This window comes from Furipterus horrens, unplaced genomic scaffold (genome assembly GCF_987537825.1).
Source record: "Furipterus horrens unplaced genomic scaffold, mFurHor1.1.pri manual_scaffold_2, whole genome shotgun sequence".
In the NCBI taxonomy this organism is placed as follows: domain Eukaryota; kingdom Metazoa; phylum Chordata; class Mammalia; order Chiroptera; family Furipteridae; genus Furipterus; species Furipterus horrens.
Genome location: NW_028327172.1, coordinates 73,274,104 through 73,299,178, shown reverse-complemented (window position 1 = coordinate 73,299,178; position 25,075 = coordinate 73,274,104). Strand labels below are relative to the sequence as shown.

The 25,075-nt window shown below is 37.6% G+C and overlaps 1 protein-coding gene across 1 annotated transcript in view; it reads left to right on the top strand.

The window, feature by feature from the left end:
- Positions 1 to 515: 515 nt before the first annotated feature.
- The window catches only part of GUCY1A2 (guanylate cyclase 1 soluble subunit alpha 2), a 313,858-nt gene continuing 289,298 nt past the window's right edge, over positions 516 to 25,075 (top strand). The window contains exon 1 of the mRNA XM_090267856.1: positions 516 to 1,053. Coding sequence (XP_090123982.1) covers positions 766 to 1,053 — 288 coding nt within the window. The 5' untranslated portion in view covers positions 516 to 765. The remainder of the gene's footprint in view (positions 1,054 to 25,075) is intronic.

Sequence of the window (25,075 nt, the reverse complement as noted above, 5' to 3'; positions counted from 1 at the left end):
CCAGCTGCCTCTTCCGCGGGCGAGGGGTATAGGGCGTTTGGGGTTAGGGCCCTTTGGTCAGAGCTGAGCTATGGTGCACTTCTCGGAGGAGAAGGTGGGAGCGCAGAGGACCGCAACGAAGTGTCCTCATTGCTCCTGAAACGTGGCGACAGACAAGGCAGAGACTCCCTATGAGTATGATGGCGACACGTGATACAGGCGGAGGGAGAGCATGAGGGCGGGGGGCGGGGAGGGGTGCTTTGTGGATAAAGGAAGACGGAGGGAGGCGGGCTGCAAGGAGAGAGGGGCGGGAGGAGAGAGCAGAGAGGGGCGAGACAGGCGCGCAGGCGGTGGAAGCCTCTACCTCCTTGACCACACGGGCCGCAGCCCTCCCTGCCGCGCCGCCCGCGGTCACGCACTCGGAGCCTCCCGGCGAACCCGAGCGCGGCGGGCGGCGTGCGGGGCACAGCGCACGGCGATGCGCCGAGGCGGGTGCTGAGGCGGCGCCGCGCGAGCAGCAGCAGCAGAGGCTGTGGCGGCGGCCCCCTACCCAGCTCCGCGCTGCCACCGAGCCGGGGCCCCAAGGTGCGGCCGAGCAAGTTCCCGCCATGAGCAGCGGGCTCTGGGGGCTCCGCGGCTCCAGAGACTCCCTCCTGTCTCAGCGCGATCGCAGTGCCCCGCTGCTCCAACGCGCCTAACGACGCTGCTCCTCGGTCCCGCTACTGCCGCCGCTGCCACCCGTGTCACGGCTGCCGCCGCTTCGGCCGCCGCAGCGCCGCCAGCAGCATGTCTCGAAGGAAGATTTCGTCCGAGTCGTTCAGCTCTCTGGGATCCGACTACCTGGAGACCAGTCCGGAGGAGGAGGGTGAATGCCCCATGTCCAGGCTCTGCTGGAACGGCAGCCGGAGCCCGCCCGGGCAGCCCGAGCCCAGAGTGGCCGCCGCCGCCGCTCCGGTCCCGGCCGCCTCCGCCGTCGCTGCCGCCGCCAACGCCGGGGCCAGGAGGGTACAGCGCCGGAGGCGGGTCAACCTGGACTCGCTGGGCGAGAGCATCAGCCGCCTGACGGCACCCTCGGTGAGCCGGGGCGGAAGGAGGGACAGCGCGTCCGGAGAGAGGACAGGGATCGGGAAAGTTGGCGCCGGGTGAGCCGGGCGTGCGCACAGAACCCGACCGCTGGGGGGCGACCCGGCCTCACCCCACCAGGCCTCGGGTTCCCCTTGGCCCAGGGCGACACTTCCTCCCTGGGCTTTGGGGGAATGGGGCACTAGAGCACGCTAAAGGAGTAACACTTCGCTCTCCCGGGGTCTCCTGATCCGGGGGCCTACTGACCCACCTCCAGCCTTTCACGCTCTTCACCCTGATGGCCCCAGAGCTCCTTCACACCCACCTGTTTTCTTTCCCCCAAACTTTCCCAGACACTGTGTTCCACAGTTCTCATTTACATGTCTTTCATCTCTGTTCTCCCCAAGGAGCGCTTACCCTTTCCAGGAAGCTCTTCCTCTCTTCTTTCCCACACTCTTGGTCTTCTTAGCGTGACCTCCTCTGACATCTTTGAATTCCACAGCCTCTGTGTATTCCCTGTCGCATCTCTTTTCTCCAGTCTTCAGGAACTGGCTTTCAGATACTTTTTGAGTTGCCTTCTGATGAAAAAACCTGTAATCTCTTTCCTCCCCATCCCATAACCTTTTTCATATTCACTGGGCATGATTGGCTCAACCATTTTATCTGGACAGCCCTGGTGCCTGGTTTTCTAAACTCTGGCATTTCTTGGACCCGGACCTCAAACCTGTTTTCCCTGAATTCTTCAGTGCTTTCTCACTCATTTTTCATGCCTTCCTTATGTTAAGGCCTTCATAAATATCTGTTGAGTGAATAAATGTCTTCCCAGCCCTCTAAACCTGTGCCCATTTCGGAATGTCTGTATCAGCAGTTCTAGGTGTATACCAGACTCCCCTGGTTCTGGGCATCCTTCCAGAAAACTTCTGCTCATTCCTGCTCAGGCATTTCAGCTACCCTTGACTTGTGCCATCATCTACAGGAATGCCAGACCTGTGTGTTAGTCTTTTTCTGTCAGTATGACCTCTGTCCCAAAGGAATCCACACCCGTTGCCGATAGAATCAGAAGGAGATGCAACATCAAACCTCCATCCACCTTTTATTTCCACCCTGACCTTGGACAGGAGGACTTCAACTCCTGATAGCGCTTTGACCTACTTACTCTCCCTTGGGACTTGTATTTCTTTGAAATTTCCAAAATGAATCTGAACTTTGGTCTTGTTTGACTACTCTTGAGTCTCTTTTTGAAAGTACTCTTGCAATTGATGGGAGGAGGGACCTGAGAAGGAGTGGGATTCCGAGGGGCTGGGTACTGATCCAGGTAGTCCTGCAAATATCCTTGGTGGCCCTTGCATTAATGGAGCATGACCTTTTCTTTTGCCAATGAAACTACTCTTCCATCATCTTCCTCTTCTTGTATATTATCCCTTTGGTTTACTTTTCTGCCACCTCTTCCATTGATAATCTAGGAAACAAAACTCAGAATGGGTTGGCTACTTGTCTGGTATTCTTTCCTGCAAATATTTCCCAGGAAGTGTAATTTTAGGAACTATTTATTGCTACAAGTTGTTGAACATAGTCTTTATTAAAGGGGTCCAGTAATCCTGTGCATTGGTAGTTTTGTGTTAATACCTAAAGCAACATTTATGCAATATGCTAAGTCTTATCTGATTCCTATCTGAATATAATGATTTTACTGAAGATAATGATTAGTTTTGGGGGAATTTTCTTTTTGCCCAAGAATCAGAACTTACAAATTTCTAAAAAGTAATGGCAGTGCCTCTGGTAATGTCAATTGAATCTAACACTGCTCTCAACAACTTACACGAGGAGTAGATAAAATAAACAGAACCCAGGTATTTATTTACTACCAGAGTAAGATGGAAGAAATACTTTCTGATATTTACCTTTATAAGTCAAATTTGAGTGATTCTGGTGTTTTGCTGGATAAAAAGCATGAACCTGGGTAATGGTTTTTAGGATAAGAAATTTGAAAATAATTATGGTGATGTAATATATACAACAGCCATGTGTACTTTCCATGCTGTCTTTTCTATTTTGAAAAAGACCTGTCAGGTGAAATGCTGAGACTATGCTGGTGAATATAGTGTAAATGTTTTCAACCTCACAGGGCATGTTTAAAATATTCTCACTGGCTAACACTATCATCAGTAGACTTAGTAATACAAAGAAGATAGAGGTTATATTTCAAAGCAGTGACTTGTTTCTGTGGTCCCCACCCCGTGTCTTTTTTTATTTGGAAAGCTAGTAAATTCGTCCTTCTACATTGTCTGGATTCTAAACTTCTCTCAAAACACTTGCAGAGACAGAATATGTCCTGTCTTTTATTAGAGCTAAATGACTTAAGTTTCTGAGGGTAGTCATTACCATGGCATTCTTAGATGGAATTTTCTAGTTTTTTAAAAAATTGTTATGAGCTTTCTTGCACTCATCACAATATATTTCAGGAGAAACTGTACTTGCTATCGAAGCTCTCTTTTTCTTAGTTGCCTCATCATGGAAGGTTATCTCAATCACTGGAGATTTGTTCTTTATTCAGAATAATTTGCCAATAGAAAAATGGAATTGAATTTCATAAATACCACCAGAATATTGCCAAGTAATTGAACTAGTTATTTGATCAATGGGATAGTCAAACTCTGATCTTGGATGTTTTCAAAGTCATTTTTATATACATTGACATTGGTTATAAAGTTACAACACATTATACCATTTTGATAATAAAAGTAAATTGAACTGATAAAATTGAAAAAAAAATTAAAAATTCAGGAGACCTGGTTATTATTCCTTGTGCCTGAGAAAACTAAACAGTTCCGTATCTCTGTGCATGTTATTTTAAGGCTCTAGGATCCTTCTCATTTGTAAGGTATTATGCATAGAGACCTTCCCTTTTCTGGGATTCTATGGAGATATATAATGTATTATCAAGCTTTGGTTAAATATCATAATGGCATATGAAAGAAAAATAAGCTCATATTATGAGTTTTAAAATTTTGAGGGAAGTAGATTACGTTCTTAAATAAGGGTATTAAATTTATATTTATTACTCCCAATTATATTAAAAGATACTTGAGGACCTACAGTGTGACAAGTATTGTACAAAGCACTGGCAATATATTAGCCAGAAAAATATATTCCCAGTCTTTGATCTCATATGACTTCCTTTAATTATAGTCTGTATTTTAAGGAAACTGTATTGAGTAAAATCATCAGAACTCCAATTGTCTTGGGGATGTCTAGGGTAAGTTTTATGTATTATCCACTTTGGGTAGTTTTGTTTACTGTGAATCTGTGGAGTGCAGCCTTAACAATAAAAATAATCATAAAGACCTGAATTGAAGATGCATAAATCACTTATTATGATATTTATTTTGAAATAATTTACTTGGGAACACATTTGGAAAAACAGATGGGGTATTTTACATCAAGGGTGAATTTAGTAACTCATTTATTTCTATTTTATTCTTATAAATGAGAGTTGCTTAGAACCCTATCACTTTGACATCGGTTTGGGGTTTGCTAGGGTCAGCCTGTCAGTGAAGGTATTCCAGGAGACCAGCTAAAGGGCAAGGCTTCCTTCATTTTCTTGTTGGAGGATTACTGGCTGTTACCACATTGCAGGCATCTTTGAAGACTTCAGAAGCTACAGAGCAGAATGGCAGGAAGAAAAGCGACAGAAGTGGAAGGCTGACAAGTAAGCTACTGACAGAGAAAATAGTCCAAGAAAATGGGAGTACAGTGAGCAAGGACAGAAAATGAAAGGAAGTCTGAATTCAAGTACCAAAAAAGCAAAAATGGTTTCATTATTTTGGGAAAGATATTATATTTATACAAGTCTATGAAAAAGTGAGAGGACATAAAAGTAGTTAGCTTCCCATGATATTAAACACACTTAGCTTCTCTGAATATGTGTACACTGTTAAAGCCTTGAGGATATGAGTACAACCAGCATGTGAATAATGAAAAAAATATAAAATATATTTGTGAGGTGGGACATTTGATAAATTTCTGTATCTCAATTGGTTTTTAAAATCTGGCTTCAATTTAGCTAACAAAGTTCTGTGTAACAGATTCATTACATTTAGAAAATTAGACAAAATATACTCCAGTAGTTTTCACATTTGTAAAATATAGATACTATAATCTGAAATCAGAATTTAATGGCCACTTATTCCTTTTCTCTACCTCAGATTTGAAAGAACAAGGTTTCAGAGTTTGAGTCATGGGTTTGAATAACTCCCTGCTGAGCCTCTTTCTAAATGTGAGACCCTTAGAAGACCAACTCTTACCTTCTTGGAGCCTTAGTTTCCTATTTTGTGAAATAGGAATAGTAACAACCTTATAGATGTGTGGTGAAAGAGGAGCAACATATTTTTAAAACTCCTTGAACTCAAGAAATGATAGTTTTGGGGTGAGATCCATTAATTTCAACTAAATTTGAATGCCTCCAAATGATCTAACGTTTCCTTTTCTTTTTCTTTCAATAATTTACTTGCTAGTAACCTTATTAAATAGTTTATAAGTTAACTGATGTCATATACCTCAGAAAGAAAAAGTGATAAGAAGGAGTTTATTTTGTTGGCGTTGCCCAGCCAATCCATTTAAAAAATTAAAACTGGCATTTCTTTTTGGCTCCCTGGCTGTGACTCCTGTGTGTACTTGAGTGTATGTAATCATTGCAGCTTCAAACATTTCTATCAAACAGCAAAATGCTGTGTGGCAATAGAAAAACTACTTTAATAAATTTTATAAGAATATAAGAACATATATATTTGGTAGAATGTAGGTATCTCACAAAAAAATTACTTTTAAATTAGAAAAAAATTAGGTGAAAAATAAACTGCTTAATTCATTTGCCTGAGAATTTCAAGCATTCCCCATCTATCACTTTCAAACTAATTTGTGCATGTGTTGAAAGGTTTAGGCCGTGAGATGCAACAATTAACCAGCTAATGGCATTTATGATTTGGGTACAGCACTCTATTCTTGTTTGGCTACCAGTTCAATTGTTAGGCCTTTATTTTAAAACTAAATTTTGACAATGAGAAATAACCTACATGATTATTAATTAGTAGGTAGAGGTGATAAGTAATTACATATTCTTTTTTAGTATATAACTTATCTACCTTGAAGGACTCTGAACTGTGTGGGAAGTGTACTTGAGCGTTATTATGTATTTTTCTTCTCTATAATCATTGCTTTTTTTATTCATCTTTGCTTTGTCTTGTTGCTTCTATCATGTGGAGCTTAACATAAAATATAAAAAATACATTTTATTGAATATGATAGTAAAACAAATGCATTATTTCCAGATGTATACATTGTTCACCATGAGTTAGCAAGAAGGTATAGTGATCCCTTTTGGAACTTCACCCACATCTAGAAAAAAATATCAAGTGGCACAAGTAGGGAGAATATTTACAAGGCTGTCTAGTGACTAGGTTTTCTTTGTTGGCCCTTGTTTGACCCATGAGCTAGTGAAATAGCTCAGAATTTAAGGTTCCTAATTAAAAACCCCGACTCTGCCCTCAACAGTCTTATGTTTATGTCATATTTAGCACAATACCTAATGGGTGTTCAATAAAATGCTCAGAAGAGATGAATGGATATTTTTGTTTAATCATCTAATTACATTATTTATTTTATGTTTGATTTTTGTGTGTGTTATATTTGGTTCTATCAAACAACATAGATTTTTATATCCACTCTGTGAGAGATGAATTCAAATATGCAAATCTGTTTGAATTTTACTTACATTGGCTATTTAAAGCAAAGCTTGATAACGAAGTTGTGCTGCAAGAGAGATCATGGGGTAGTGTCCTTCTGGTTTCATTAGCTAGCCCATGTATATTTTAAGAAGTTAGATATATGAAATGACTCTCCTCCAATCTCAAATAAGAGAGAAGTGTTTGTCAGTAGCTGGGTTACCATTGCCAAAAATGCACTGCTGGGAGATGGAATGACATAGTCTTGCTCCTCAAATACCATTTCAAGACAGAATCTGAAGACCTCGAATTATGTGCTGTAAGCTCTGAGCACCCAATAAAATTGAAAATTCCAGTCTAGAGTGATTTAAGAAGTAGGGGAGCTGGAAATATCTCTGAAGCTGGACATTTGTGGGGCTCTTGTGGGCAGTTGAGAAGGAATGAACATTCTTATAAATAGTGAAAAAAATCACTTCCTAATACAGGCTTTATTTGAGACTTACTAAACAGTTCTTCATTTAGGCTAGTGATTATCAAACGTCAGTGAACATAAGAAATACCTGAGTAAAATGGTTAGAATGCAGATCCCTGGGCCTCCCCCTCGGACAGTCTGGTTTGATAGCTATAGAGAGGGATCTGGACTTTATATTTTAAAGAAAACTCTAGGTGATTGCTAAGAACACCAAAATTGTGCCTCAAGGTGACTGAATTCCACACCTTTAGGATTACTGATCTAGATTCAGTGAGCTCTGCAGACTGATATTTTTTGTTTTTGAAAAAATGATCCTGGAAGTATCTCCAGGTGAATTTTGCCCTAATTGGGACAGAATAGAGGTGGTGATTTGAAGCCACATCCTGTGGTTGTATCCTTTGTGTTCAAAATAATCTTGTTGGTTGTGTGGCAGAAGGTACTAGAGGTTTCACTGTTTGTAGTTTTAACTTGTGTGGATTCTCTTGCCATTTTTCCTGAGGATGTTTTGTTAGCTCCCCTAAGTTAAGTAGGTCACATGTCATTGCTCTGAGTGTGCTATGGCCCCTTCCTCAAAATAAAGAGCAACTATTCAAAATGTTGAGGATGGTAAAGGAGAAGGGAGAAGAATTGTTGTAAGGGTCAATTTGACAGGACCATCAGTTTTTGTGTTTTCCAGAGTGAGATCAACACCACATTTCTCAAATGCTCCATCTACTGGTTCATTTTGGAGCAATGACTTGTTCGCATGCCTATGAAAATTATTTTAAAAAGGTGAAGGGAGAAAGAAACAGATCTGGATGCCAGAAAAAAAAATTTGCCTAGAATGGAAGCAGTAGGAGGTTCAGATGTTAGATGTATAGAACTACCTATCAGACCTTACTAAAATGTAATACTGGTTGCTAATCTCTACACTCTTAGCCAGTTAGTGTTTCTCTCATTCAGAGAATAAACGGAATTCTCCAAGTAAATGGTGAGTGAACATTTGATGAATTTGCATTTACAGAGAACTCTAGAACCAGTCTATCAGGAGAGGAGGCTGTCTGTGGAATTCCTGGTGTTACCTTAATTGCAAGTCCTTGAAGTCCACTTGACTCCTTTTCCATTCACTGTACTATATTTGTTATGTGTGAGTCTGCTGTGCCCAGTGGAGGAAATAAAAATGTTCTCAAACGTGCTTTCATTCCTTGTTGCTTTATGCCTATGTTTCTTCATGCATGAACCTTTCATCTTAATATTGTGGAAGAATGTTTTTTTTAATTAGTTTTATGCACAACACACACACACACACACACACACACACACACATCCATTTTGTTTTCTGTCATTGCATTTTTCCCCCTATATAATACTAAGTTATTGCTCAAGTCTCTCTCAATAAATGCTTGTTAGGAGAATGAATAAATGAGTGAATAAATCCTTGTGTAGTTTATGATGTATATAGCAATGCTCTATAGGCTACGATGATTTTGTGCTGCCATTTTTTAGTTGACTATTTTAATTGTTCTGTTTGTAGCTCTTTCTTAGACACAAATAAGAATAACCATAGTTGTAACATTATTTTTAAGAATGCTTTAGGGTTTTCAAAACCCACCCATGTTAGGTATTTTATTGGAGCTTCACAATAATCTCTAGTTTTAATGCCCGTGATCTCTAACTTTGGTTAGTATGATTATCTTAGAGTGCTTTTGGTCACAGTAACTATTTGGGTAAGCATGTGTGCTGACACTTACAAGTGTGTACTAGTTCTTACAGAGATATGTATCTCTGTAATGTATAGAGTTGGTATCTCTGCCATGCTGTTTTGATTATTATTATTTCAAAATATAAAAAATCTTGTGTTATCAAACATTGTATTAAATAAAAATATCAGCAAACCAACACATCCACATATCTATCCCATAGCAATCACTATAGACAAAATAATGGTCCTGGGTGGATAGAGTCCTTGGGAAGAGTGATAAAATTAGAAATTGTTGATTTAAGAAATGGGGAGGAAAAATGACCAGGAAGAAGTATAAGTGTTATTGGGTGTTTTTTGAGGGCCCAGCTGAGGTTGGAGGTAATTCATTTGTAGCCTAAGCTGAGAGGATGAGTATAACTTGGAGAGGTATAAAGTGGTGAAGTTATTCATTGTGTAGTAAAAGGCCTATATGTCAAGTTAGACTTGAAGAGTTTGGGGGAAATCCATTTGAGTGGAGGGTTAAGTCTTGGGAAATAATGAGAATGAATGTCAAATGAGGTAGACGGTAACATTCAAAGGCATTTCTAGCCTTTCTGTATTGCACATGTATCTCATATTAAGCTTATTTAATATGTATTGGGTCTTATTCTTTTACTACAGAGGTAATTTTCTTAGAATAGCTGATTGATCCCCCATGCTACCCACCTCCCACCAAACCAGAATTGATAACTGATAACTAGTCAGTCTTTGAGAAACTCAATGCTAATTTCTTGATTAGTATTTACATTATGTTTTCTAAGTTAGAACTAATCCTTGAAAAATATAAGGATATTCAGTTATATCATTTAATGCCTTATTTATGGGCCTTAGCTTTTATACAGTAAGGCTTCCTTGGCTCAGATTTGATAGTACATTGCTTTTTGAATACAAAAGAACCTATGGGATTTGAGCAACAGGTGGCTACTAAAAAATTTCCTATTATATTGGGGAGCACAGCAGATATTTTCTTATCCTAAAAGATAAAAAGTAGCTCTGATGAATCAGACATTCTGATGAAGTGAACTATCACATATGCAGTATCAATTTGTGAGTAGATGAAATTCAATAAAAGACACTTAAGAGTTACACTTTTCATTTTGTTAACCAGTCTTTGATAATCCCAGAGACTCTCTTGTGTATTTTAGTGACTTAGTGTTATTATTATGAGTTTTAAATATCACTATGTGGTAGATGTGTGGGCATCCTGGTAAGTGGAGTGTTTTAAATGATCTAATGCTTCATAACAGGAAATTTCTTCTACATAGAAACACTGAGGAGCTAAATGGCTCTTGTGTTCTGAAAGAGTTAATATGCATACTCGATTACTAATACTCCACCAAGGGAGTCTCTTAGGCAAAGAAAGGCAAATTAGGAGTAGATTTTAACAAAATCTTAAACAAACTTCTAGAGATATGTGCATTATTTGGTTAATGTGCTTGTCTTGTTTTCTTGAAAAATGCCTGTTAGTATATGTGTATATGCAGAATGGGGGCATATGCTGCAATTCAATAAATGCTGCATTCTGATTTTTGTTTTAATCTGACTTTGGTGAAATAACTTTTCTGTCTTTGTTTCCTGTCTCTGAAATCATATATAATAATATTAACTTCTCACTCAGAGGTAAATATGTAATAAAATGTGAACAGTGAATTGATAATATTGTGTTTACCATGATTAATTTCTTCATTGTATTGCTAGGCTGATATCTTGAGCTCCAAGGCATTTTTTAAGATTCCTTTTCTTTATACATTCTGAGAAAATAACAGGTTTTGGAATCAGACACTAACTCTTGTGTTATCTTGTGCATTCTTGGGTAAGTCTCTCTGAGGCTCAGTATTTTAGCTATAAAATGAAGACAATGATTTATAGAAGAAAGAAAATTAAACATATACTGCATAACACAGTATTTGGAATGCAGTAAACAATTAATTTTGGTGCCCTTCTCAAACTGCCTCTTATCAGTTACCTTACAGATCTGCTTATTGATTATCACATCTCCTGATACCTTGTTATCTCCAGCCTCAATCTTTGGCAAAACCTCTAAATATTTCCTTTCTTTAGAGTTATTGTTTAGCACTATTATATTATTAACATTTTTGGGTGTATAACATTTTAAGAGTATAAAATATCCCAGAAATTTCTTCCCAGAAATCTTAAAAACAAATATGATCTTACTGGCAACTCCACATTTATTCATTCAGACAGCATTTATGTAACAAACGAGGACTTTCTGATTCATTCAGCATGTACCCCATATGTGTTAAACACACTCATTAAGTGGCACATTCAGACAAAAATTTGATATAGTTCTTTTGGATTAAAAAAACATAAAATTGCATTTTAAAAACTACCAAATAACATGCCCAACAGCTATTTCTATCCCTTGCCCTCCCATTCTTTCTGGACCCTTCGTTATTTGACATGATGTGGAGGACATGTGGACAAAGATCAGTTGAAACCGTAATGATGATGATAACAGTGTTGCATATCAAGCCCTGACAATGTAACAGGCATGGCACCAAGTGATCTACACACTGTATTCCATTAACTATCTACAACAGTGTGCAGGAATGATGCCTTACCATGCTCTACAAGGTATGAAGAGCCTGTCTCTCTGACCTCACCTCCTGATGCTCTAACCTCCACTCACACTTCTGCATTGCATTCCTTGTACATTCCAGGCATCTTGCCTCAGGACTTTTGTCCTATTCCCCATGTCTGAAATGCCCCCTGGCTCCAGTTTTTCATATTATTGGCCCTTTTATGGCTTTCCAATTTCTGCTCAGTGTCACTTCATTGGACAGTGGCCCTTCTCCACCAATTACTCCCTCTCATATTACTGTTCATTTCTGTCATAGCACTCACCATCAGAAGTTATCTGTTTACTTACTAGTTTACTTACATAGTACCTGCATTCTCTCACTGTAATTTAAGATCTGTAAGACCAGGACCTTGTCTAAGTTGCTCACAGTGTTCTTTACAGTGCCTAGACTAGTCCTGGCTCAACATGGGTTCTTAATACATCTTTTATTGACTAAATGAATTACTGTCATTTTGAGAGAAGTCTTAGCACTTGGGAAAGAAGGAGCATAGTTTTTTTAAAAAGCCAATGTGTAATATGGGAGAAGGACAAATTACATATGTTAGGCAAGTACTATGAACCCAGCATTTAAATGTTTTCCTAATAAGTATCATTAGATTTTCAGAATAATTTTTATGAGAGATTCAGAGAAGTTGAGTAACTGGCCAATAAAGACATAATTAGTAATAGAGATAAGATTAGAATCTTTGTTTACTTCCAATCTCTGTATTCCTTCTACTATATTGTATATTTCAAACCCTTTGAGTGAGGTGGATATTATGACTTATTGCCTAGATATGCCTTTGGGAATGAAGGGCTTACTCACCAAGATGCTAGGAGTTCTAGTGACTGTCCTCTTCAGTTGTCAGTTCCTTACGTGTATTGCCCAGACTGAAGAGAGCTGCTTTGCCCAGGTCATGCCCCACTCCAGTGACTAATCAACATGGGTACATGAAGGCTTGGCCCCCAGCCCTAATTCATCCAACATTGAAATTAGAACTCCATGTAGTGTCAACTAAGGCCCCCACGAGATTGCATCACAGTCCAACTTCTTTCTCCTTCCAATTTTGCTTTCTTCTACATTCACTAATAAGCTTTCTGCATGCTAATCTTTTCAGAGTCTGCTTCTAAGGGAACCCAACTTGCAATAGTGTATTTGAGAACTCGGTTGACATTAATAAAAGTACAAAAGGCAGCACTGAGCAGGTGACATTTGGAAGAAATAATAATGATAATCTTGGATTTAGAGTTTTTGAATTTAGGTATAAATGGTCAGCTCCAGACTATGGGCTTAATATGACTGCATCACCAGCCTGTCACATTGTGGCGGTCACTTAATAAATAGGCTGTTGAAGATTTGGGATTGGAGTTTGGGTAAGAGTTGATGGACGTAATAGCTAATAGCTTGAAAATTGACAAGCTTTCTGAGTAAAAGAGAGAGAGAAAAATAAGAACAGTAAAATAATGGAGAAACTATATACACAGAGAATCAGAAAAATAAAGGTGCTAGAATGCTTTTTTTGTTTGCTTGTTTGTAGGGTGGGAGGTGACTGGAGAGCAGCTGAGAGCAAGGACTGTAGTGGTTGATATTTGTGAAATAGTGATGACAATTTAAGGATGGTACTTTCAAACCCAGCATGAATGAGATTGCTGTTGGCCTTAGAAAACAATGCCAATTCTGCATCTGAGAGAGAAACCTATTTAACAAGGTTTAAAGAGGATATATATGGTGAGTAAACAAAGGATATGATGGGCATAAATTTTCTGTCCAAGACATTTGCAATAAAAGAGATAGCTGACAGGGCCTCTGAGGCCACATCTAAGTTTATTGAAGAGGCAGAGATTGTTTGAAAGTAACAGAGCATAAAAAAAAGTTGGAGATGGATTAGATAAATACATTTTGGGAAAAGATAGGGTTATCTGGAGCCATTCTTTTAGCTCCTTTGCCAAGAGTGAGGATACTTCTTTCTCTATAGGCAGAGGGAATGCCCTATGGCATTGTAAGAGTATAGGGCAAAAGCAGCTGTCAGATTTTGGTTTTATTTGCATCTAATTTATTACAGTCTTGTCTCGATTTTATCACTGTAACTCAGTGATTGGTCAGTAATTTTGTATATCTAATGATTATGAAATTTAAATTGCCACACTATTAGCAGTTCTCCAGCTCTATCTTTGCTATGGCAGCTGCACAGACCGTGGGATGTCAAATGAGGCTAGAAATGTCACTTATTTACCCTCCAAAAATTGTATATTCACATTATAAAGTGTACATTTTTCATTTGTGTATTCCACTGTAGATAACTTTTAGATTGTCTCATCAGTCTGAAAACTTCAGATTTTCTCTTACCTTTCTAAAGGTAGGGTGTTATAAATTGAACACTATGTGGAAGGAACTGTTTTTGACTTGTGCTTGTGTTATTAGTTTGCTCTCTTTGGATTCTTTTATAAAAATAGATTGATTGATTGATTGATGTTAGAGAGAGAGGAAGGTGTGGGGGAGGGAGAGAGAGAGAGAGAGAGAGAGAGAGAGAGAGAGAGAGAGAGAGAGAGAGAGAGAGGAGAGAGAGATGTGTCCTAACTGGGGATCAAACCTACAACCTTGGAGTTTGGGATGACACTCTAACCAACTGAGCTACCTGGCCAGGACTCTTTCAGTTATAAAGGTAATACGAGATATATATTTTAAAGATATAACCCCTGTTCTTACACTCTTTGTGTCCGATATGACTTTATTTAGTGTAAAAGTGCTTTTGACACTGATGCAAAGATTAGTAATGGAAGGAACTCTTGAGTCATTAGGAACCATGTCACTGAGACTCTACTTTATTGTTATATTGAATATATTTTACATGGTTGAAAGGTGGTATGAAAGGTAAAATGAGGCCAAGCAGGTTATACACAATAAAATGTATGTTCTTGGCTCTCTCCTTTTCCTTTACTTAATTTCATTAAGCAAGGATTTTTGTCTGTTTTATTTACTGCAAAGCCAAGTCTACTAGTGCCTGGCACATAAAAACTGATCAATAAATATTTTTTAAATGAATAAACTTGAAGCGAATATTAAGATATTTATTCTAAGTATACTATACAAATACTGTAAGAAATGATGATAAATACAAATGCACTTCAGAAAAATAATATCAATAACAGTAACAAAAACAAAATAGACAAAACAGAATCTACAAATATAAATAATCACTATGTCCTATTTTTAATTCCTTCATCATATATTTACTATTGCCCACTGTGCATGCTTTATTTTACTGAGACAGGATGCAAGGTCTGTGGGGCAGAGAATGGCTGTAGTCATCTGCAGAACTAAATAAAAGAGTTATGGATTTTCCTTAAATACTCTTGTAATCCGCTATACTAGTCAATTTACATTACATATTAGGAAGAAAGAATAAATTTTCTACATGAGCTAACTCTAACAATATTTTTAAAAATTCAACATCAGTTCATTAAAGAGATATTTGTTGTTGGCCTTTTCTGTGCCAGGAATTTGAGATGTCTCAGTTATATGGGGGAAAATATTTATAATACTTCCCCTCCCCCATTGTTTTTCCTTGTGATTATGTTGCAACCATTGTGGGAATGACATTTCAGAGAGATTTTATCTTTCTTCCAAGTTCTTTCTTGTTTAAACTCTTCCCAAGGGAAAGCAATAACTTTTGGAATACAAATTCACATTTTTCCAATGATAAATTTAAGGAGAACCTGTCACTGTACTAGTGAGAAGCCTGTCATAATTCAATAAGTTTCTGTAGACATCAGTGAAAAAAAAAATCTGTTGAAATGCATGTTGTTCACATTTTTGCAGTGCAGGATCACTCTGAGTCTATCTCCCAATTTCACTTTTGTGTGTGACTGCTTTAACTTGTTTATGAGAGATATTTTGATTTTTGATTTTTGTCTTACTAAATATTTGATTTTAACTTACGGAATTTAAATATTTGTTTTTCAGAAAGGAAAGGATGGAGAGATTCTTACAAATTGTGTTATTATCATAGTATTTACAGATATAAACTTGAGTTCATTTTAATAGCATTTTTATATCTATCTAATTTGCCTCTTTGTATGTATGTTTGTATCTACCTATCTATTTATCTACTATTTATTATACAGGGCAGAAGAGAAACAATTCTGACATTACATTCTGAATTTAAAAATGTCATCTAATAGACATCTGGAGTAGGCATAATTGCTCTCATTGTGTCTTTTAAAAATTTGCCACAAGTAATGAAAATGTGTTTTACCTCCTTAAAAGGAATCTGCATCCAAAGGCATTTGTTGTAAGGAGTAATAAGAGTTGATTGTGTTGTAATGGAACAAAGACAGAGGTAAAGAGTAAATTTTAGCTATAGACTATTGTAATTCCATTTGAAGCTTCAAACAGAAATGAGGAATTTCTAGTATGGATTCTGGAGAAGAAAACTTTATTGTTTCCTCCTGATATAGAGATCAGTAAATGCTTTGTGGATGTGACAGTCCTTGTCAGCTATAGACTCTTTTGTGTGTGTGTGTGTTGTTAACTTATTCTTATAAATACATTTCAAAGAAGACCAGTCTTTTGTTCTGATTAAGTTCTTTTTTCCAAAAGTGGGCTTGTGTAGTACAAACCTAACTTTTCAGCTGAAAGTTAATGAACGGGATTTATCTGTAGCTTGCAAGGGGCTAACCTGTGCACTTTGTTATGGGAGGCTGCCATCTGGCTGTTTCAGCATTTGGGCAGTTCTCTCTTTAGCTACATTCTTGGCATGGGAGGAGGGGGAAATGGAGGAAATAAAATACAAATTAAATTGTAAGTGTAATTTTTTACTATCAGCCTATTGTGAACAATCTATGTCTCAAATATCTAGTTAACATAGGTATGTAATTGTTGTGGGTATAACAATAGAATATATAATCTTAATGACATTAATAATGACTGTAATTATACAAATCAACAATTCTATTGGACATGTAATTGGAAAAGCATTTTACTACAAGTTACCCCAAGAGACACAATAATATTTCAAAGAATACATATGAGTAAGTCACTTTCAAATTTTGGTCTATAAATAGGTGCCATTGTTAAGCTCTAAAATACCAGTCTACAATTATGAATCTTAAAAATAACATCAGGTCACTAACTTTGGCCATTAGTAAAGGTATTTAGCTACTTGACGTGATTTATAAATCATATCAAGATATACAAGGTCTATGTGGAAAAAGTCCAGCCATCGTTAATATAATGAAAAAGGTTTGGGTGACATTAATGTAACCTGGCAGCCAAGGAGAGTGGACTGGAATGTGCATGTATGAACAATGAGAACTTCACTGTACTAGTCAGTGGGTGTGGTAGATGCTGTTGAGTGAACATGTGTACTGTGTGGCCATTGCATTAAAAATAACTGAGCAAGTAGAGCAATGAATTTGCATCAAATTTTCCATTAAGCTTGAACATTCCTCTGCAGAAACTATTTAGATGATTCAGAAGGCCACAGCTATGGGCAATTGGTGATTGGCAGCTTCGTCACAACAATGTGCCGCTCATGCATCATGTTTCATGCAGAGTTTTCTGGTGAAACATCAAATCACCCAGGTGACTCAGGCCCTCTACAGCCCAGATTTTGCACCCTGCGACTTTTGGCTTTTCCCAAAACTAAAATCACCTTTGAATGGGAAGAGATTCAGACTGTCAATGAGATACAGGAACATATGATGGGGCAGTTGATGGCACTTGGGAGAACTGTGTGAGATGCCAAGGTGCCTGCTTTGAAGGGGACTGAGGCATCATTGTCCTATGTACATTGTTTCTTGTATCATATATCTTCTTCAATAAATGTTTCTATTTTCCATAATAAATAGCTGGGTACCTTCTGGACAGACTTCATACCTGCCTGGCTTAAAAAACCTAAAATAATAGAAGGAAAAACAAAGGCATATCAAAGTAAAGCATATCAAAGTAAAGCATATCAAAGTAAAGCATATCAAAGTTTTTACCTTGGCATTTTATACTAGTTTAAACTCTGATGCATTGTGGGTGAAGGCTGAGAAAAAATTGTAAAGTGAGTACATGTACTTTTAGTAGTCCCTATTTCGATCTTTTTCTCTCTTGATTTTTATATCAAAATCTTATGCCACAAAAACTGCTTTGTCTCTCTCATCAGACAAATTGGACTGTGTACATATTAAATACCTTATCATGCTAAATTATTAATTGAAAAATGCCTCCCTTGATTTCAAGCACCTTTGCAGGAGTGGAAAGTAAGTTTTTTGGAGAGGATTAGGGGATGGATGGGATGGAGCTAACTCTTTTGGTGCTCCTAAAATCAGACCTGGTGTCTGACCCACAAGGCTCTGACATATGTGAATGATTGTATAGAAGTAGTTATGTCTGGGTGTTTCTCAGGCAGTAATCTAGAGATCTCTGTGGCTATAGTAAATTATTTAATATTCTTGGTCTGTAGGAATAACATATGTATTGAGAGGTTTAAACAATATATAGTACCTTTGATTATGTGGCATTATATTTATTTTTATCATTAACTGTTTTCTTTTGTTGCAAGGAATTATTACTACTTCCTCAAGATTCATTTTATTTAAGGCTCAAAGGACTAAATGGGGTGATGTCCTTATGTTTTATAATACTTGGAGATTCCAGAGATTTTGCTACTTAAATGCATAATTCATGGGTTAATGGGTATTGTGCCAGGTATGGATGCCCTGGCACTAGGTTTGCCTTGGAAGTTCCAGTGAAGAGTCCTTATGCATGCAAGGAAATTAAAATGTTATTTATAAATGGAAACAAGAGAATGATGTACAATCAGACCTTGTTCCTAAGTATCATGTTATTAACATTCCTTGTTGTTTGATGTGAATGTGTGTGCCTGATTTCCGTGGATCAATGTTTGACTGATATTTATAAAACTGAATGGCAAAGCAAGAAATTTAAAATCATGTAGTATTCTAGAAAGAACCTGAAAAAATATACACTGTGCCAGAAACATTTTCCCTCCTTTGTAGGCATCTGTTGTCCATATCCACTTCTTACTCGTGTCCCTTCACTGTCCCCTTTCTCCAGTTACTAGTCTTCCATTGGATAATGAGACAAATGAATGGCTCAGTATACTATAGAGTTAAAAATATGTTTCTCATGTGAGCAAGTCTTGATGTCTTTTGTTAGAGTTCTAAAATGAATTCCACAACAATTTATATTATCATGGCCATTTTGGTGATAGATGGCTTATTTTGAATAGTTTTTAGTGTAAGCAGATTTGAGGAGAATTCTGAAAAACCAGGAACTTTCATCAACTATATTGTTTTTAACACCTGAAAACATAAGGCATTAGTGTGTGTGTGTGTGTATATGTACATACACACACACACACATAGATAGATAGATAGATATAGATAGATATAGATAGATATAGATATATCCATATATGTTTTTTCTTCTTTTTCCCCCACTTCTAGACTATGACAGAATGATGATATACTGGCCTATAGTTCTGTACAGAAAAGCCAGTCTGTTTGGAGTTTATAAAGCATGTTAGAAATACACATTATCCTGCTCTGATTCACCCAGGAAATGTGTGAGGTAAGCAGGACAAGTATTAATTGTAGGGCCCAGCTTAAAGATAAGGAAACTTACTTGGAGAGGAATGGCAACTTGCCCAAAGTCGAAAAGCCAGTAACTGCCTACATTTTAGTGCCTGGTTCTCCTGTTCCAGGTCCTAAGCTCTTTCCACCATGACCTGTCTGTCAATATGCCCATAATTGGTGCATCTCAATATACAGTATTGTTCAGTGTAGACCCTCTATTTTGCCTCCCCTGTGTTTCCTACTTTGTGACTTGCTATGGCGTTGTAGCAATTTCTTGTTGGTTTTCTTGAATCTTACCGCCTCTTACCAATTGTTTACTTTCTGACTGTGCTATGAGTTCACACAACACAGACCTGTGTTAGAAATGACAAAGGGCTCTTTCTCCATCAGTACTCTGCCTCTAGGCAGACCTGGCTTGGCTGTTCATTGTCAGGTTTGTATGCTCCAGGCTCTCAAGGTTGGAGGCAGCTATGAACAGAATGACAAAACCCTTAACACTGCCAACATTTTAGCTTATGCTGCAGACTCTGGAAGAGCAATGATTTTGCTTGTACACAGTTTGTTTTCTGAATATGAAAGAAGTTGTGATTATCATAGAAATAGTTACATGCATAAGGGTATATATTTCTCTTCATAGATTATATATAATTAGCATATTCATTCATACACCTATCTCAGTATAAATTACTTATTAGAAGAAATGAGGATGTAATATAGTAATTATTGTATAATGGATTAACACCTAGGTTAAAAAATGTGCGCAGATAGTTAACTGTAAAAAACTAAGACTTTTCAAGTCATGTAGTATTGGTGTTCTTCTGCCCACATGTTTTTTTCCAGAAAGAAATGTGATAATCTGTACTTCTAGTTTAGGAAGGTAGTACATCATAAATACTGATGACATGACAGTCATTATCTGCCAAACATCTGCCTAGCAAGCACATTATTATGTTTCACATTCATTTGGATCATCTGACTATAGTCAGTACTCGATCTGATTATATTTAGACCCTTGTTAAGTTTTATCTTTCAAGAGAGGTTGAAACAATAGAGCTGAGCACCATCAGAGATTCTTAAATGCCAAGCACTTGTTCTTGGTCAATGTTCTGAAATAATCAGACTCTCAGCCATTGGCTAAACAATATGTCCATGGCACTTTGGTTGGCATCTGAATGACAATTTACTTATTTACATTGAGCAATAACTGTGAAATGAGACTTATTACTCAAAGTCTGCACAGTCAGCACTTTCTTACATATTGTGGCTACATGAGGAGCCAAGTCATAATCAAAAGGTTGCTTTAATCCATTTAAAGCCAAAGCAAAATTAACTTCATGCCAAATTATTCAATCCAGTTTAAAGAGCTTTGTGATTACAGGGGAGGCCTTGAGCATGAGACTGGACATTCCACATCTGTTTATAAGACTCCCTTTTTAGTTAAGACAGTTGAAGAATTTTCCTTACTTTAGGAATAATCTCTCTTAATATGATAGAGGGCCAGTACACCCTTTAACAATATTAGATATAATGTTTCATAAACTATTCCCCTTCTCTTTCCTATGGTCACTTGTCTTTAACTTCACCTGCTTTTCCCATGTCGTCCCTGGTTTCATCTCCTTTATATTTGTTGCTTCTATTGCCCACTGGGCACTTTGCTTGAAGCTTTATACCCTGACTGGTGACTGGAGGTAATTCTCTATCACATAGTTATAAATTATTATTTAAGCGGTGTATTTATGGTTGCTAAAACATTTCCCATTTTATGTGTTAATTGTATAATTTAACTGTCAGGCAAAAATATTACATCCTTTATTTCTGGGCTCTTGTTAGAAAACATTTCACTATAGCTCCCAAGTACTGGAAACAAGAGGGAATTCTTTGGAAATGCTCAACTGGAGGCTGCAAAGATGTTTTAAAAGGTTAGAAATTATTTCCTGACACGAGGGCCATTGCTATCCTGGGTGGTACTCTAGAATTGAAATTATGCTAATTAGTTTTGCAGCATCTAATTGACATCTCTGGGCTCTGTGGCAGGCTTGGCAAAGGTCCTGGATGTTAGACATGGTCAGTTTAGTTCAATTTAACAATTTTTTGTCTACTTCCTCATCAGGAGATTTTTTTTTCCCATAGAATCATCACACGACACATATTTGTATAATAGTTTATAGTTTTATTTCATTTTGACTTTGCAACAACCCTGAGAAATAGTTATGCTAGGAATTTCTCTATTTTATAGAAATAGAAACTGAGGTTCAGAAAAATAAATGACTATATCCAAAATCACACAATCTAGCCAAGATTTACTTCCTTTCAACTTTGACCTTTTCTGCCTCTATGAAGACAGGACAATGTATTTCTGTTCAGAGGAGCAGATTAAAAGCTTGGCTTTTTGGAGGCCATTAGACATAGATGAGACACTACTGAAATGACTTTGGGCAAGTTTTTTTAACTTCCCTAGGTTTAGTTTTCACAGTTATAAAATGAGAGTAATGCTTTTTCCTCTCTTGCAGGATTTTTTGTAAGGATTAAATGAGTTGCTGCATGTAACATGTTGGGTCCAGTCAGTATTTGACATTTAACAATTAACATTGTTGACTACTGTTTCAGTGTTTAGTCCAGAAAGCTTACCCTTTTTTCACTATGTAGACTGAGTCAGCCCTGTGTCATCTGTGAGATTCTGTTTGGTTTAAGGATTCATAACTGGAGCCATGTCCCTTCAAATGGTTGCAGGATGGCATGATTCTTTTCCTAAAAAGGCATCTAGAAGCAATACCATTTTGCTTGATAGTCAGTATTTTTAGTCAGACAGCCAAGCTGGCCAAGATGGTGACTGGTGGAGCATGCGTCTCCTAAAGTTTTCCTATTAAGAAGTTAATGATCATACTAGAGCTATTTAAATAGCAATGACACCATTTATAAATTTAGGAAAACAATTATACAATATTTTCGTATTCATTAAAAAAAGTAAAAGAAAATAAGAAATTTCAGTCAGATACATGGAAGAATTTCCTAGTAGTTACCAAAGTGAAATGTTACCCATGTGGGCTGCTGCTTATGGAAGAAAAGGCACAGGAGGGAGACCCAAGTCTGTTGTCTTGTCTTGTTGGTGGCTCTTCTAACTGAGGCAAAACACTTTGCTTTCCTGAATCTTGGCTTTTTCCTTTGTAAAATGTGGATATGTGGATAACTATATCTGAGACTCATGAGGTTGTTGTGAATATCTAATGAAATAAAGGAAATGAAAGTGATTTGCAAACTGTGAAGTGTTATACAAACTGAAGGTGGTGGTATTATTTTCTGGAGTTGACTGAAAACATTAGGAATTCTTGGATGACTTACATGTGCTCCTGCCTGAAGGTAGGTGAAGGACTAATAAATAAATAACCCGTTGGATCTCTTTCAGTTGAAGGAATTTATTTTTCAGCTTAAATTAGTATTGATGGTATTAAATATTGTATCAAATTAAATTCTATGGCTATTTTTAGAAAGACATTAAAATAAAAATAGAAGGAAGAAAATACTTGGAAAGCAAACATAGGCTGTAATTATCATATTGATTATATGTTAAGTGTATTCTGTTTCAACCAGTAATTACAATGATAATAGCCAATATGCTTTGCTAATTAGAGCATATTTCTAATAAGACTAAGGTTATCAGTTTGAATTCTTTTATGGGTCAATCAGCATAATGTCAGCCTTCACTCTAAGCCCTCATGAGGCCATTTATATGTATACCCATGGTCACAAAGAGAATCAGGTGGAGATAAGATGAAGTCATGCAGTTGTTCAACAAGTATGGGTAGAAGAACTCTGTATTATTATACATATCTAGCTTTAATTTTTCTCCTTTTAGCACACATTATTTTTGTTTTTTGTAATTAATTGTCCAGCTACTGCTAGCAGCAGAAAAATGTCACCAGGTGTTAACTTTGGTTCAGCACTTTGGTACCTGAGTTCTGGGTTAGACAGAATTCAGAGCCAAGACTCAAACTATAAGAGAAAGTTTATTTGGAAAGTTACAGAGGTAGAAGAAGTGAGCCATAGAAGAAATGGGCTCAGAAAATGAGTTACAGAGGCAAAAGAAGGGCTCTTGGACCTTAGAATAGAGAGGGAAAGATACGCATCTTGAGATATGAAAGAGGGATGAAAGATGTGGGCATGCTTCAGAAAAGGAGAGAGAGTAAGCTATGGGGAAAGCAGGGGTGGGGAAAGGCATGAGTATGTGCCATAGAGAAAGCCAAGCTGGGTCCTCCATCCTGAAGGCTTTTATCTGGAGGTCTTAGGGAAGAATCTCAATACAATATTCCTCAGCTTTTTGAGGTGGGTCTCCTCAGGGTCATGGTTTCCACTGATCGGTTGATGCCAGAGAAAGGTATCATCAGTCAATGCAGCTGGTCCTGATGTCAACCGTGGTATCACTCGACCTGGTATTGCTGTTTTTCTGTTTTTCTGGGTTTGGAGCTGAAACACAGCTGAGGCCTTGATGTCATCTCCAGGAGTTAATGCCTAAGGGAGTGGTCGTGCAAAGGCTTGTAGTTTTGCCCATGTCTAGGCACCTGGTCCATCATACCTCCTCTGCTCATGCCTAACTGCCTACTACACTACCTGTTTTGTTTAGCAAAGTACTAGTGTCAGTCACTTGAAATGGTCTTCTATGTTTCCTGAAAGGTGGTTTAATCCTTTGAGTGCCATGTGTAATTCAAAATTTGGATCAACATGAGAAAAAATTATATCAGTATATAACCTGAGGTACAAAAAAAGAGAACAAAACATAAAATACAAATTATTCCATTGTTATTTACATTTATAGCCATTGAAAAAAGAGTCGCCGGGAGCCACGCTGGCACTATTGGGAAAATTTGTCAGTGTCCCTCACGGCGACGTTGGTACTCAAAGGGTTAATTACCAATATGTTCTGACCCCCTGTTTACAAGTGCTTAACTTTGCAATACTTTACTTCAAAGTAATCCTGAGAACTACAGGCTTCTTATAAGTGTTTTTCAGGTGGGAAAATGGAAGCATTTTTCCTTCTCAAGATTTCTTACTCCCAGGTGAAGAGATTTTGGCTAATTTTATAAAAAGGTCAGTAGCACAGCTGGGTTTGAAATACAGAGGTCCCCACTCAAAGTTCTGTATTTAATATGCAGTCTATATTTTTCTCTTGGTTTATATGTATTAAGCTTATCCAGAGGCTGGGAAAATGAGTATTATGTCTGGATATTTAGCAAGATTGATGATTATTATAATTACATCACTTTCAGAAGTAGTTCATCTGGGTTTTTTGAGGTAACTTACTATTTTTACTAGTTTTATTAATAATACCAATCATGTAACTTGATTCACTGTTGTCTACAGGCCTAGCCATAAACATAGGGTGTCTAGCATTATAATTTTGATCACTTTAAGTGATGGAGTTTGGCATAACACGTCATGGAGAAAATGGAGATCTTTGTATTGTGATTTGGAGGATAATGAGAAGAGTTCCTTGCTCCCTCTGCCCCCTGCAGTTTATTTCTCACTGACGAGCTTACTTACCAAATTCCACCATTAGTGGTTTAGATAATCTTATATAACGTAGAGAAATTCATTCATACTATCAGCTACCTTAGTAAGGATTGAGGATCAAATGTTTGAGGAAACTGCGGTATGATTGTTCCTGAGTGTCATCTGAGATCACTGTACTAAGGGGATTTGAAATTTCGGTAAGGGAAGGAAAGAGAATTTACAATAATGATTTGGGAGTTTAGATGTAGTGGTAGGAATCTGACCTATCAGAATGCAGTATAAATACACTTGCCGCTCAGAGGGTAGGAAAGAGGTGAGTCATAGGATAAGAGAAAGCTATGGAAGAGAAAGTGGAAGTGCACATAAAATAAAGACTTCATCCATGATTTTGTCTATGGCAATATGATTTGTCTATGTAGTCTCTGTTTTACAGGTTTGGTTTAAAGAAC